Here is a 17,403-nt window from a genome sequence, read left to right as displayed (position 1 = left end):
CACTGATACCTATATGGCAGAAAATTTTACATGGTGACAGATCACAATCCTCTCATCTCTTGTCCAGCCCTTCCAAGGTAGTACCTCCACACAAAGCATTAAAGTTGCAGCAATGGTCTCTCCTCCTCTCAAATTATTAGTACAAAATTGTGTATAAGACAAGGGCTAAGCATTTGAATGCAGACACTCTCTCTCACCTCGCAGTTGTCACTGATTCAACATTCGACATTTCTGAAGATTAGTTTCCACATTGATGTTCATGACAATGAAACACTTGATGCTTTTCCCATCAACTACCAATGGATTGCTCAGACAATGGCTGCAGACTCCAATCTCAAGATTTTGTTTCAGCATCTCTGCATCATTGGCCACATTCATTTAACCAGATTAGTGATCCAGTTGTGCACCATTATTTTGCTCTTTGGCATAAATTATCTGTCCAGCGGGGTGTTATTACACACAGACAATGAACAGTCCTGAGTGGTTGTGCCATATCTGCGTCAGAAGGAAATTCTTCACCTTATCCATCAAGGACACTAAACAGCTTGACCGACACCATTGCACACAGTTTGGTATGGACACTCAAACTGAACAACTGACTTCACAATGCCTGGCATGTGCAGAACAACAGGCTGGTCCACTCAGAAATGTTTTGATTGGCCCAAGTTCATCACCCCTTGGCAGTGTCTGCATAAAGACTTTGTGGGTCCCTACTGGAATACTTGTTGGCTTATTGTGGTAGACGCATTTAGCAAGTTTCTATTTTGGGTGCCCATGCAATCCACTATGACAGCTAATACTATCAAGACGACATTGACTTTTTGTACTGAAGATGTACCAGAAATGCTGGAATCCATTTCACATCTGCAGAATTTCAGCAATTTTGTGGCACTAATGGCATTAGCAATGTCATGTCAGCGTTGTTCCACTCTCAATCTAATGGTGAAGCAGAACACTTTATCCAAACAGTCAAGCAACAGATGAACAAATTACGCACTTCTCTTATGCAGATGCGAGCACTGGTGTCCTTCTTCCCATCATGCTATGCCCAGCCACAGAATGGCAGGTCACTGGCAGAAATTTTGCATTGATGCTGACATAGGACACTGCTGCAGTTGCTGCATGCTGCACACCAGTTGGTCATCCTCTGTAGTGCTCTAAGGGTAATGTTAATGATGTCATCTTTTTCAGAGTGTTTGGCAGAGACAGATGCTGGGAATGAGCCATTATCAGCGAAGTCTTTGGCCATTCTTTCACTGGGCTGCGGAACTGCAATCAGAATCAGCTTTGGTTGTGTGGCCTACATACATCTGTCACAAGTTTTTATTTGCAAATTTGGTGCCTAGGAGAAACCAGTAGCCTCAGCCAACTTCACCTCCCTCATGTCCCATGCTGCTAGCACTGAACTGGGAACCAACGGCCATCAACACTGCACCACTGCTGTCACCACAGTGCCAGAAACCCTAGCCATCAGAAGTGGGCCCCCTTCATCCTGCCACCTTCCTGTTGGCCACCGTGGACTCGTTCAGTCACCATCTTCACCAACAGAAGATGATGTGTAAATCCTATGCCTGGTTTTTTGGCGGTTGTTTTTGGCCATTCACAAGACAAATGCCAGGGTATGGGCAGGGGCTTGTTATTAGCTGCTGTTTCAGATTCTGCCTCATCAGTCGCTGCTCAGACCTTGACACTGCTTCTGGCGGTACCAGTAGACAGTGACAAAGTTTAGGATTCTTTTTTTTTTGTTGCAGTGGGCGAGGGGTATGTGTTAACGTACACTATCAACACCATGTCAGGCATTCTACATCCAGATGGATGTCACTCACGTGACTGCCCAGCCAATTCGCAGCCCATCTGAAGAAACTCCCTCTTCTGCAAGCACTAGTAGCACCACCACTGAGCTAGCCAGTCAAATCATGGTGTTCACTTGGAGCCTTCACAGTGTTACAAGTTTGCTTCTCTGTTAGAGTGACTATTCATGATGAAGATGCCTGTGTAACAGACAAGGTGAAGATTCTCTGCAGACTTGTTGCTTAACATTCAGTAAAGTGAAGAGTGACATACATATTACGTTTGCTCCTAATTACTTTGCTCTGTGTCTCAGCACGCACCTATTCTTCAGCATCCACATGTGGATCAACTCAACACCAACCAATAGCATGAAGTCTAACCTCCCAAATTATTATATTCCTTCACTGACTCTCCACCATCTACGGCCCTTTAACTCCTGGGTCCCTACTCATCGCTGTTGATGCCACCATCCCTCACACCCATGGCCTTGCCATTTCAAACACTACCTCTCCCAACATTCTTCAGACTCCAAACACACTATCTCATTTCTTATACATCTTATCGACTACATCGTGGCATACAACTACTTTTCCTTTGAAGGGAACATATACAAACAAATCTGGGCACCCTTATGGCACCCTCCTATGCCAATCTGTTCATGGACCATCTACAGGAAACCTTCTTAGCCTCCCAGGCCTCCCAACGCCTAATCTGGTTCAGGTTCATTGATGATATCTTCGTGATCTAAACTCAGGGCCACGACATCCTCTCATCATTCCTTGACAACCTCAACATCTTCTCTCTCATCTGCTTTGACTAGTCTTCCTCAACCTAATGTGACACCTTCCTGGAAGTTGACTTCCATCTTTCTGATGGCTCCATCCACACATCTGGCCATGTTAATCCCACTAAGCACCAACAGTACCTGCATTTTATCAGTTGGCATCCCCTCTACACCCAAAATACCCTCCCATGCAGTCTGGTCACCCATGGACAACATATCTGGATTGACAAGAATGAACTCCCTTGCCCAGTATGCTAACGATCGCATGAAGGCTCGCAGACACCTCAATACAAACCTAGCCTGAAAACAGATTTCTGTGCCACATCCTAACACATCCCCATTCCTCTCCATTTCCAAGAATTAGCTACAAAGGATGCCCTTCTTCTCACCCAATATCAACCTGGAGTGGAACAGCTGAACCATCCCTGGACAAGTAAACCACATCCTTTGCCATGACTTTGATTATCTTTTGTCATGACTTGAAATGAGGACATTCTACACAATATACTTCCTATCGTTCCTACAGTGGTGTTATATCTCCCAGAAACCTCCATAACATTTTAGTCCATCCCTATGCCACACCCACTGGGATCATATCCCTGTGGAAGCCCCATGTGCAAGACTTGCCCAATCCATCCACCCAGCACTTCCTACACCAGTCCTTTCATAGGTTTATCTGACCCCATCAGAGGCTGTGCCACCTGTGAAAGCAGCATCGGCCACACACTAACTCTGCTACAATCACTGCACAGCCTTTTAGACCAATATGACTACCAACCAGCTGTCCACCAGGAAAAATGGCTTCCTCCAACCTGTGGCCCAGAACAAAATTGACCGCCCAGTGGCACAACATGCAGCTGAGCATAACATACTCAGTTTCAGTGGCTGCTTTGCAACCTGTGTCAACTGGATCCTTCACTCTAACAGCAGCCTCTCTGAACTACACAGATGGGAGTCATCCTTGACTCTTGTAACTGTCCTGGCCTCATTCTCCAAGACCCCCTGACCCCATATCCTCCATACAACAGTTCCCGTCCCTCCCTTCTGTCACCCTCTTCCATTTCACATCCCCACATCACCCTCAGCATGTTTCGCTCCTCATTTCCTCCAACAACCATGCATGACATGAATAGCCTATGCACCTGCCACACATCCCTCCCACATTCCTAGCCAGAAAATGGGCTGCCTTGCCCCAAGCTCCTAGCCACCTATCCCAAACCCTCACCCTGCCTCCTGCCTCTCTCCCTCTCTACCCAACCCATCCAACACAACCTGCAGCCCACCCCAGTCCACCTACCGAAATGCAACACCGGTATTATGTGTCCAGCCAGTGCCATGCAGGAACACAGGAGTTTGTAGTTGTTGTTGTTGCTGCTGGTGATGGTTTGTGTGTGTGTGTGTGTGTGTGTGTGTGTGTGTGTGTGTGTGTGTGTACTTTTACACTTTTACTCTAGCTTGAAAAAGGTTTATTCCAAAAGCTAGCAAGTTTTCTTTTTTGTGTGTGTTTACTGACAACTCAACATTTATGCTTTTTCATGAATGGTCTCCTTTACTCTTGCAGTATTTACATTCTTCCAGACCTTTGCTACAAAGTTTGTCTGATCTAAACCTCACAACATGTGGGTCCCTCTCATCATGAAGTGCAAGTGACTTACCCTTCCCTTTTTAACATTCCCTACCCTATCCCTCAGTCCTCCCTGACAAAAGAACTAATAGTTATGAAAGCTGTAAAGCTGTAGGATATTTTCATGTACTGTTATGAGTCTATTGACAGTTCTAAACACTCCATCAAATGAAGGTTATTGTTTGCTAGTACCTCTGTTTCATAATTTTCTAGTTTTCGAAACTGAATTTTTCTTTTGATACTACTAGTCAGTACTCCAACACACACAAGTTCTGGATTAGTCACTCATGCCTAAAGCATCTACAACATAAAAACTTCAAATGTATACAACTACCAAGAATATGATTCTTACTGAATGTTGTCAGTGAGACTTGTTGTTTCTTCTGATGGTGGTGGCTGCGTTAATCTCTGTGGGGCATCTCTTATGGACTGAACAATGCTCATCACTTTCGAGTGCCTCTTTGATGAATCCCTTGCATTGGAATTTTCCATTATGGTTGGCAGTCCCAGATTGACACTCATCACAGGTGACTGGGTTTGTGCTGGAAAAAAAGAAACAAATGAGCTAGAAATGCATTTAATTTTCAAATGATTTAAAATGTATCTATATGTTTGTAGACTCATTGCTTCTATGCTCATTCAAATCACTCATAGAGATTTGTTTGTATTACTAATTGTCAAACTGACAACAGCTAAAAATGAAAGTAAAAAGTAACAGAAGACAGATTTTCAGCTTGCATTTGTATAGAATTTCTCTACGTAAATATACAGAATGAGTCAAAAAGGACTTTACAACTTTGGAATGACACAGAAATTTATTGAGATAACTCACAGATTGGCAGATGTGACATTTTGTAGAAAACAACACCAAGTTTCACACAAAAGTGCCAAGTGTAATTTTGGTTTGATGCAACTTCCATTTCGGATGTGGATAATATCCCACTGGTAATCAACTTCTTCCCACACTCATCAGCAAATTGAACATAACTTGTGCAACGACAGTTGCAAAGGTTCAATTTTTCAGGTCACCTAAACTGTTTGGTAGAGGCACAACATACACAGTCTTTGATGAAACCTCAGAGGAAGAAATTCAGCAGTGACACACGATGTTGTGTCTCCAACCATCAACTACCAACTGACTCTGTTGGTAGTTGATGATTGGAGACACAACATTGTTGTTACAGTTAGTCTGCTTAAACCAGTTCATACACATTGGCAAATTATGCAATTGTGTATAAGACATGAGTTAACCCCCTCAGCGACAGTTAAGACCTGAAGGTGGTACATGAAGCACCTAAATTGGTAGTCATATAATAAATAACATCATAAGGATGGTTGTAGGTGTTCCATTTTATTATATCAATGAATGGCTGAAGTCCTTTAAACCTCCAATCAGAAGGATGGACATACAAAACAACATGGAGGTAACCTATACAGCAGATAGACAAATTGCAAATAGACTATGTAGGCATTGATTTCCTATGCAGTCCAGAAAGAGATCCATGACATTCAAGGCTGCAGAGATGCAAATATTGATTCAGACCACTACCTATTTCAGATCAAAATCAAATTTACATTGAAGAAAATCCAACAGAAAAGAACACACATAGAGAAGTCTGATATGCAAAAGTTTACAGAATCCAACATAAAGCAGGAATAGGGAAGATAACAAGAAAAAATGGGAAGAATTCCATACAAAGATCAGACATAAAGTAAAAGAACTAGTACCATGGAAAATGAACACTAAACATCCTTGGTGGGACTCAGGATGTGAAAATGCACTAGAAAGACACAAACAAGCTCCCAGGAATACAACTTTAAAATATCCCTGGAAAGCTTATATCAGTTTAATGAATTAAGAAATCAGGCTGTATAACTCATTAGTCAAACCAAGATAAAGTACATGAAAGAACAACTGAGTGCTATAGAAGAAAACTTCTGCAACCAGAACATGAGAGAATTCTGTACAACTTTTACTAAAAAAGTCCACAGGTACACACCTCAGAACTCATGTTTCACAAAGTAGGATGCAAAACTCACACTAACTAATTACAAGAATTATCAGGAACTGGCATATTGATTTCCTGAACCTGAAACAATATTTCTAACACAGGACTGCACCTCCACTCATCCAGTATTACTTTCACCAACATGTGAAGAGATCCACAAAATATATATTTAAACTAAAAATAATGGGACATTCTGTGAATATGGCATCATCACAGAATTACTACATGGCTCTGAGCACTATGGGACTTAACATCTGAGGTCATCAGTCCCCTAGAGCTTAGAACTACTTAAACCTAACTAAACTAAGGACACCACACACATCCACGCCTGAGGCAGGATTCGAACCTGCAACTGTAGCGGTCACACGGTTCCAGACTGAAGTGCCTAGAAATGCATGGCCATCACAGCCGGCAGAATTACTATAAAAATTCAGATCACAATCTGTAGAGGAACTTAAACAAATGATCAGAACCATCTGGCAAACCAAAAGATTTACTGACAACTGGAAGTGTGTACTTATCCGTCTGCTCACAAGAAAGGAGAGAGAATGAATGTGAACAACTACAGATGGATCTCCATGTTATGAGTCACCAACAAAATTTTCTCAGCTTGCTTACTCCAGAGAATGCAAGAACAATTACAACACAAAATTGGTGAAAACCAGGCAGGCTTCCGCCCCAGTCATTCAGGCACAGAACTAATCTTCAATCCGAGAGCAGTTGTACAAGGATTGTTCTATAGGAAATGTAATGCTTTTTTTTCTGACATCAGGTCAGTTTTATTCAGGATTTCAATAGATTATATTAGTCCCCACTCTTTTGGCTAAAAATTACTATTTCTCAACATATCTCTGTTCAATCTGGTGGCTTTAGCTGCCTTACTGGGAGGGTTTGTATGCCTGCACGGTGCCGTTTTACTGGTAAACATTTAAGCCAATGTCTTGCTGCATCAATAACCTCCCCATCATCCACGTACTGATTCCTGCAGAGTGCATCCTACATCGGGCCAAACAGATGGAAGTCGGAAGGTGTGAGATACGGGCTGTAGGCTGGATGACAAAGAACAATCCAATAAAGTTTTGTGAGCTCCTCTCGGGTGCACAAACGTCTGTGAGGCCTCGCATTGTCATGCAGGAGGAGATGTTCATTTGCATTTTTCTGGTGATGAACACACTGAAATAGTTTCATCAATTTCCTGAGAATAGCACAATACAATTCAGAGTTGATCATTGGACAATGAGGGAGGACATCAAACAGAATAATCCCTTCTGGGTCCCAGAAGACCACTGGCATGACTTTACTGGCTGAGGGTATAGCTTTGAACTTTTTCTTCGCAGGAGACAGGGTGCAGCACCACTCCGTGGATTGCCATTTTGTTTCTGGTTTAAAGTAAAGAACCCATGTTTTGTCATGTGTAACAAAGCTTGACAAAAAATTGTCGCAATGGTGACAGACACCTCGACCAATGACTCACCACGCTTCTGTTCACTGCCAGGTCTCTGTAGGCATTCTGCAGACGCACACGAATATCAGCGGTGCTCTTATTTTCCGCCAAAGGAGACTGAATGACAGTTCTCTGCTTGGAGCACACCTCTGTTAAAGACGCTATTTTGATGGATATATAAAGTGCCACCATCTATCGGAACTTCTTGAAACTACAGGGGCTGAAGTGGGAATATTCCACAATGTCCCACACCAAATTCCAATTTCCAAAATTGGCTGAGAACAAATGTATTACATTACTTATTGAACCCCCCCTTGTAAAATACAAGGTCATCAGGGATGTTCCAGTTATAAGCACCTTCATAGATTTCAAGAAAGCATTTGATTCTATTGACTGTCAATCCTTGTTCAAAATCTCAGAACAACAGGGATTCAACACAAAACACTGTGACTAATCAAACAGACAATGGCTGACACAAAATCAAAAGTTAAATTCAAGGGTGAAATCCCAAATTCCTTCATGATAAAAACTGGAGTATGCCAAGGCAACAGATTATCCCCACTACTGTTCAACCTAGTACTGGACAAAGTAATGAGGGAATGTGAAAAAGGACACTGGAAACTGTCATGACTAGGACATCTAGGAAATCTCAAACCTAGCTATTACAGACGACCTGCCCATATTCCCAGATAATAAAGCAACAGCGAACACACAAACAGAAGTACTAAAAGAATGTGCAGAAAAAGTTGGCCTGCAAATCTCTTTCCAGAAGTCTGAATTCTTTTGTTCACATACAAAAATTAGATACAAAATACAAAAAGATAACCAGAGTTGCACATTTCAAATACATAGCTGAAGCCCTCAAACCAATTGGAAGAGAAAAGATCTCACAGAAGAACTGATGACAAAAAAATGGAGAGAGTATACAGCAAGAAACAGGACATATATAATAAGAAATGCATGTCCATTAACACAAAGATCAGACAGTACAACACAGCAATCAAGCATGAAATACTGTATGCAAGTGAGACACTATCACTCCATATGAAAAGCAACATGGAATGCATTTTAAAGGAAGAATGCAAAATCATGCAAAAAAATTTTGGCCCAAAGCTGACAGGGCAACGGCCTTGCCACAGTGGATACACCGGTTCCCATGAGATCACCGAAGTTAATCGCTGTTGGGTGTGGCCGGCACTTGGATGGGTGACCATCCAGCTGCCATGCGCTGTTGCCATTTTTCGGGGTGCACTCAGCCTCGTGATGCCAATTGAGGAGCTACTCGACCGAATAGTAGCGGCTCTGGTCAAAGAAAACCATCATAACGACCGGGAGAGCGGTGTGCTGACCACACACCCCTCCTATATGCATCCTCATCTGAGGATGATACGGCGGTCGGATGGTCCTGATGGGCCACTTGTGGCCTGAAGACGGAGTGCCAAAGCTGACAGAAGAGAGATCTAGATTACTCTTTAGGAAACCCACAGAGAAGAAGTCAAATCTAGCACCAGATGCCAAAAAAAGAAGGTTAAGGCTCTTCAGGCATGTCAGCTACCATAACATGAATCATGAACCATGAACAGATTTCTTATACACACACACACACACACACACACACACACACACACACACACACACACACACAAAGGGTCAATTTAACAACACCGTGAATCACACAACCTAAACTTGAAATAGAAAAAGCACAAATTGATGCAACATAAACTGAAGACAGAAACGTATACAGAGACAAGATACACAAGTGGAACGTCAGATCAGGGAACGAAGACCCAAAGACACTAGGGATAAAATGGACTGAAGACAGAAAAAATGAGAGAGCTGTGGAAGATCAGAAACAATGCTCAAATGAGACAGAAAGCTTTGTGTGACACTGCACGATTTCAATGCAAATAATAATAATAAAACTTCTTCAATGGAGTACAAGGCACCTAAAAACAGAATTTTACAAAACTTAAATAAATTGAGGTAGAAACTTAATCCACATGTAATGTTGCAATTAAAATACTAACTACCAAGAGTAAGTTGCAAGCCATGGTTGGATCCTTCTATCAGACATTAAACTCACTGGCAGAAGTAACTGGAAACATCAAAAATGTCTCAGTACATTAGAATGAACATTATATGTTATACCATAACTCAGGGTGATAAATCATTAATGTAACCACATTCACAGTACGCAGCTGACCACCAAGGATAGCTGCTGTGCCCACAGCACAGGTGCCAAGAGGTCCATGCCAAGAGGTCCACAGTAAATACCGGGTGATCAAAAAGTCAGTATAAATTTGAAAACTTAATAAACCACGGAATAATATAGATAGAGAGGTAAAAATTGACACACATGCTTGAAATGACATGGAGTTTTATTAGGAAAAAAAAAGAAAGAAAAAGAAAAGTATTGCTAGATGTGTGAAAGATCTCTTGCGCGTGTCATTTGGTGATGATCGTGTGCTCAGCCGCCACTTTCATCATGCTTGGCCTCCCAGGTCCCCAGACCTCAGTCCGTGCGATTATTCGCTTTGGGGTTACCTGAAGTCGCAAGTGTATCGTGATTGACCAATATCTCTAGGGATGCTGAAAGACAACATCCGACGCCAATGTCTCACCATAACTCCAGACATGCTTTACAGCGCTGTTCACAACATTATTCCTCGACAACAGCTATTGTTGAGGAATGATAGTGGACATATTAAGCATTTCCTGTAAAGAACATCATCTTTGTTTTGTTTTACTTTGTTATGCCAATTATTGCTATTCTGATCAGATGAAGCACCATTTCTCAGACATGTTTTGAGCGTTTGTATTTTTTTGGTTCTAATAAAACCCCATGTCATTCCAAGCATGTGTGTCAATTTGTACCTCTCTATCTACATTATTCTGTGATTTATTCAGTTTTCAAATTTATACTGACTTTTTGATCACCCGGTTTACTACAGTTTGTCACATAAATTATTTCTAACACAAACACTTAAACATAAAAGCAAATATGCATATTTATTACACAAGGAGATTCTGGAACTGCATTCCATCAATACTACATTAGGCTTTTCAGAACTCCAGTAATGGTTATTTTGTGAATTAACATACCTACTTAGGTGAGACCATGATTCATTCATAAAGAAAGCTAGGTAACGGACAATTTCCCTGTCATGCACCCTATTCAAAATCCAGTCACAAAATTGCAATCTTACTGCAGGGCTACCCAGTTTAAGTCTTTACACTGCAGTTATTTTATAGGGGTGTAACTTCAGTAACTTTGTAGCCATTGGAACACAGCCTTAGCAAATTCCCATTTGCTGAGAAATATGTTGAACTGATTTTCTGGGAGACATTTCTACAGCGTAACCAATGGTATCGAGAGTTTCTGCTATGAGTACTGTACATGGTTGTCTATGTTTCCCATCAAGAGCAATTCCAGTTTCGTTAAATGTATTTATCAATTGATGATCCATACTCCAATTAGGAACTTGAACATCAGGAGATTCCTCTTGAAATAATCTCATTGTGGCACATGTTGATTCTCTATGCATGTATGAATCATACATGAAAACTCTTTAGTGAACAGAATACTTGGATTTTGCCATTTCACTTGAAACACTTTCACTCAATACACTGTATCCCATTACCTAACAGTCAAGTGCTACCTGTGCAACAGTTCTGCACAAACAAAGGCCTTGCAATGGAGGGGAAATATACTTCCACCAGCTGGCTGTGGGCAGGGCACAAAATGTCTGCAAGGTGATTGCAATTAAAGGACTGATCACCGTGTCTTTACAGATGTTTTTAACACCTTACAGTAGATTGTGAAATTACAATATCACAAATGGTAGATACAAGAAAACTTCATGTAAAACTATCACAACTTTTACTCAAAAAATTACCTGGAAGATGAAGTGTGAAAATCCAGCCATGACAAAAAGGACCATATTAGATTTATTGATGGTAAACATGCCTGATTTCTCTCAGGATGCTCACAAAGAGTGGTCAAGAAGCTGTTGTGCCATCAATACACATAAAGATATAAATGGATACAAAAACAAGCGCAGACGTATACAGCTTCGGTGAATTAGATAAAATGAAGACTACAGCATTTTTCAGACATGGTCTAGAATCATTTAATTTACAAATGAAATGAGACAATTTCAGAGACATTACTGGTCTCATACAGATATGGTTTTATGTATATTGACTGAATTGGTGAATGAAAATTTGTACAAAGGCTGGAATCAAACCTGGCTCTCCTGCTTATGAGGCAGGCGCATTAGCCACTAAGCCGCCTTGGCACAGGGGTTCACTCCACAGATTACCCTGGCATGCCTCCCTCACTGCTGCCCCTGGGTTCGATTACTGGCCTTGGTACAAATTTCCACTATGTGCTTCAGTCAATGAACATAAAATCATACCTGTATGAGATCAGTAAACTCTCCAGACACAATACGATGGCTTGTGGAGTATGTATGTAGATGTAGGTGTATGAAAGGAATAGATTGGTACTCACTGCATAGAGAAGGCATTAAGTCACAGACAGACACAATGAGAAACACTGGTAAAATGTTACACTATCAGGCAAAGTCCTTCTGACAAAGCAGAAAATATCCACATATTCAGACAAGCACAAGTCACACGCAAATAGACACTGTCTCCAGGCACTCATTTGGTTCTATACCTAAAATTGTAGTATCTTCTTTCTTCAACGCACTTTCTGCCTTCTTGATTTTCTTCTCCTCCATTTCCTTGATCTTGAATTTCTTTTACTTGATTGTTAGTGTCATTTGCTACTTCACTGATAATAAAAATAATCAATTTTTGAAAATATAGTGTAGTGCAATTGAATACATAAAAAGTCAACTCACAAAGCAGTGGCTGGAGAACACACTTATAAAAAGTATTAAAATTTGAAGGCTTTTGGAGCCAATGGCTCCTTTTTCTGACAGAAGGGTTGAATGGGAAGGAAGAGGAGTGACAGAAAAGGCCTAATGAGGTTTAGGAAATGGACAGAGTTCAGAAAAGTAGCCCGGAGCCCCGGGTCAGGGGACACTTACTAGATGGTAAGTCTCCCCTGACTGAGGGTTCAGAGCAACTTTTCCAAAATCTACCCCTTTTTTTAAAGCTCACCAGTCCTTTTCTGTCACCTGTTATTTTTCGTCATCCCTCTTCCTTCCCCTTGAACCCTTCTGCCACAAAGAGGAGCCACCTGTTCCAAAAGCTTGCAAACTTTAATACTCTTTGTATGTGTCTTCTCCTGCTGCCGCTTAGATTTTTTATCCGCCCAATTACATTATATTCACCAGTAATGAGATACTTCTGTACAGTTTCTTTGGCACTTTCAGCTCAAATTTGATATCTCTCGACACAACTGTATTTCTTCTTTCTGCACCAGTCTGTAGCTACATGGAGCATAAGCAACAAAAATGGTTGGATTACTTCTTTCATCTAGATTTTGGGAAAAAATCATGTTTCAAAAGAATGAAGTCATGACAGATCTGGTCTTCTATGAAACCACATTTCTGTTGGTGCTGCACTTTGAAAGTTGGGCACCCATTGATTAAATTTGTAGCTGTGAGTACTGCTTCTCCACATAGCTCCCTCTTCAGTTTATTATCGAAAATCAAACCTCTTACTTTGTTCATTTTGTCAGATTTAGTCTCTTTGCTTTCCCAGTGGTTTGAGTACTATAAGGAATGCTATAGTCTAGCACAATTCCTTTTCAGTTGTACCAATCCTTAAACTCATGACTGGTATATTCACCTTCAGTATCACATTTTATTTTTGATACTTTCACAATGAACTGTTTTTTTCACTTTCTAACACATATTTTATCATAAATCCTGCAATCTTGTTAACAAATAAGTCACAAAAATAAGTGAAATCTAATGCTGCCATGTAATACCTGTACCCATTAAACATTGGGGGATCTATCTCTGCACAGATATCGGCATGTATTATTTCAAGTGGTCCTGTTACTCTTTGTCACAGAGTAGAAAATGGCTTTCTTGTTAGCTTAGCTTTCACACAAACATCACACAATTTTTCTGCTGAAAATAAACTATTAGTAACTTCTTGATAAGGAAAGAAAGCACAGCATGATCTGGAGAAAATAAATGGTTACTGGGGGAGATAAAGTGAGATGCTCCAACACAGTCCCAGATCTAGCCAAATATTCATAAATTGTTGAACAGTAATGGGGTCTCATGATTTCCCAATGTTTCCAGTGCCTTGTGGAATCAAGACTTGTCAGTATTAAAGTTGCTACAAACAGAAACATGTTACATACTACTCAGAAATGATTTTAAATTGTCATAACTAGCTTCATTATAGTGTTACCTCCAAATATAGTTCTTTCATAAAAATTAACAACAATATGTTCATCGTGCATATAAAAATATGAATATGGACTAAACATTTGCTTAACTAACCTGGCGGACTTTGCAAATCATGACTGGAATGAGACCCTCGTCTCACAGACTGCTGCATTGAATGTCCTCGACTGGTCCGACCCTGTGCAGCTTTCTGCTGGCCCACAAGTGTTTGAATGAGCTGGTCCAGTGTAGCAGGGTCACTGAATGGTGTTTCTGGATCTCCACTTACATGACTGCGACGTTTGTTGGTACTGCCTATCCCAAGCGAATGAGTAACTTGCTGGAAGAACAGAAAAACTTGATACAGTCTTCTAAATTAACTCACTCACACAATATGACAAGTCTGGATTTAATACAATACTCAAAAATATATGTCTGTAATACAAACAATGAGTTCAGTAAAGATAATTACTATGGACACAGGCGAAGCACTGAGAGGTTGATACGGACATAAATCAAATGTCTGGTTGCAGTAACTGGACAACATAAATGAGTGTGTATGTTTGTGTTTACATGCTCTGAAGAAAAATGAAGGTATGGTAGGTGAGCTAACAGTGTCTACTTCTTGTTAATGTCTCATAACAGCTCTAATAATCAGGAAGATGGATCATGACACACACCATGATTCCGTCAAGGACACCCTGGACGTGTCATATGTCACACTAAAGAAAGAAAGATAAAAAGAAAGAAAGAAGAAGAAGAAAAACTTCAGTGACAATAACACAACAACAGGTCAAATCTTTGCTCACCAGATAACTGCAGATGATTACAGCTGGCCTACAGAACTAAGCCCATTGCCAGAGCCTGGTCAATGTCATTCTCCAACAAGCCACAGTTGTTCCCCACTGCGTCATAGTTTCCAGTATCTTGCTAAATTTTCAATATCATGAAAACTACACTAGGTATCCAAGTGTAGACATTTTTCATGGGCAACAGTTGCCAAGATGTTGGGAAATCACTTTCAATGACAACTAACTTTCCAGACATTAGCGAATTCTGAGGTGACACTTTTTGCAGTACTGAATCCCTACTGTCGCCATCTAAAAAAGTTTACATTTCATGATTCAAAAATCATTTTGCTGAAGAATGCCAACATAAATTACATCCAGATGACAGGAGACTATGTTGTGACAATAACTATCAGTTATAGAACACAGCTCTTCAAATTTGTAGTTTTACCAGAATGCTATAATAATGTTATCCTTGTATGGGTGTTCTTGCAGGCATCACAAGCAGTCACAGACTATGGAAGATTGGAATCTAAGATTGATGAAACTACTCCAACAAATTCACACAGCAAAAGTTTTGTTTGTGCAATTATCTATCACTGAAGACACAAATACTCCACTGTCAAGGAGTCAGTGGGTAGACACTCAGTTAAATTGTGAAACTCTAATTTAATGCAAAAAGTTACACAGCCTCACAGAAGAAATTATATACCAACAACAATCATAACAACTGAAGATGGACAAGCACAGCTCTGATTAACTACCTGCTATGAACAACCTGAATTCCTCCCTATAGATAGGGACAGTGGGAACATCCCAGAAAAGACAGATCATTGGGATTGATGAAGAAACATGATGCTGCCCTGGCCTTTATCCTGTACCTCCACAGGGTCGGCAAGTTAATTAATTGAGTTTGCACTGTTAGTGTTAGAGGGTGGCTGGATGCCTTTCCTGTCTCCACATTCCCCCCCTGGGATGAATTTGTGTATGATATCTGTCTGTGTAGTGTTATCCCATGTTCTAAAAGTTTATGAATTGTGTAAGTGAAGTGGGACATGTCTACCAGCCCAGTATTCACCTAGCTGAATGTGAGAAACCACCTGAAAATTACATTCCAGCAGGCTGACACACCAGCCATCGCTGTTAGTCTTCCAGGTGGATTCTGTCCAGGGCTGGCACACTTGGCAGAATCCTGGACATAGTGTGCTAATGTATGTGTCTCTACAGATGGGCACCTTTAACAACTGCTGAATTATTGAGCATCCAATAGATCCCAGTTTGATCAAAATGTGACTCTCGTTAAGTGTTAGCTACACCCCATTGATTTACAGGTGGATTCAAGTCCACTGTGATGTTACAGCAAAACACACAACTCAATGTGAAACACCATATCAACATCAGGTATCATCCCTCCATCAGTCGGTGGCCATATAGAGTGTCTACAGCTGAATGAAAAATAATTCAACGGGATGTGGAGAAAACATGCAAGACAACATTATTTAGTCATCAGAATATCATTGGATTTCTCCTGTGGTCCTAGTGAATCAGAAAGATGGCAGTCATGAAAGACTGTTAGTACCTCATATCACTAACATGACATACACACAATGAAAAAATACAAGTGTTTTTAAGTCCGTTCCTGATGGATGAATGAAATCATCAAAACAAATGTACACCTATTGCCACAAACTGATGACACTTTGGATTGCCTTAAGTGAGCAAAGTGCTTCTCAACTATGGAAATGCAGACTGCCCCTGGCAGATCAAGGTTGATGAGGCTGACTGGGAAAAGACTGCTTTCATATTATCTGATGGCCCTATGTGTTCCAAGTTATGCCATTTGGTCTATGCAATGCTCCAGCCACCTCTGAATGCATGATGGATAGCCTATTCAAAATCTGACTATCTAGATGACACTGTGGTTTTCTCAAAGACATATAAAGAGCATCTGAGCAATTTGTCTGCTATGCTGAAGTGTGTCCATTATGCAAGACCTCACCTGAAACCAAGAAAGTGCTTCTTTACTTCCCAGGAATTAGCACCTAGTTAACAGTAACAGTCTGTTCTGATGCAGAAAAAGTAGGAACTGTAGCAGATTTTCTGACTCCTCTGCACTTGAAGAGGATATAAAGACAGAATAATACAGTGATGCTAATGGCTATGGAAACTGCTGAGAGAGTGATTGTTTACACATCCAGAATAGCTTCCAAGTCCAACAACAGTTATTCTAGGCTGAGGAAGAGTGTCTACCTATAAGTCCTGACCTCATTTATATGGCAGACTGTTCACTATTGTGACTAACCACCATTCTTTAAGCTGGCTGACAAGCCTGAGGATGCTCCTCACATGGGCACTGAAGTTTCAGGAACATGGTCACAGTAATCAACAAAAACACAGAATAGTATATGTATGCACAAGGTTATGAACTTCCTTTTACAGAATCAACTGGAGTAACATTACTGTGCTGTTGATATCTAAGCCATCACTGCATTAATGAGCACTGCAGCATAATAAATATAAAATCCAGTATTAGTGATGGACCACAAAGATCTTAGAGGAGGAAGAAGTAGTCAAAACAGAATTCAGACTGATATGTGAAACAGTGTATAAAAGACATTACAATCCAATAAAATTGAAAGGATTGTTCAT

General features: G+C 40.7%; 1 protein-coding gene across 1 annotated transcript in view; it reads right to left on the bottom strand.

The window, feature by feature from the left end:
- Window positions 1-17,403, bottom strand: part of LOC124788538 — a 266,831-nt gene that overhangs the window by 22,152 nt on the left and 227,276 nt on the right. Inside the window, exons 12-13 of the mRNA XM_047255808.1 lie at window positions 14,084-14,306; window positions 4,552-4,741 (exon numbers count right to left, since the gene is read on the bottom strand). Of these exons, the coding sequence (XP_047111764.1) occupies window positions 4,552-4,741; window positions 14,084-14,306 (413 nt within the window). The remainder of the gene's footprint in view (window positions 1-4,551; window positions 4,742-14,083; window positions 14,307-17,403) is intronic.

Source organism: Schistocerca piceifrons, chromosome 3 (assembly GCF_021461385.2).
Source record: "Schistocerca piceifrons isolate TAMUIC-IGC-003096 chromosome 3, iqSchPice1.1, whole genome shotgun sequence".
NCBI lineage: Eukaryota > Metazoa > Arthropoda > Insecta > Orthoptera > Acrididae > Schistocerca > Schistocerca piceifrons.
This window is presented reverse-complemented; position numbering and strand designations above follow the sequence as displayed.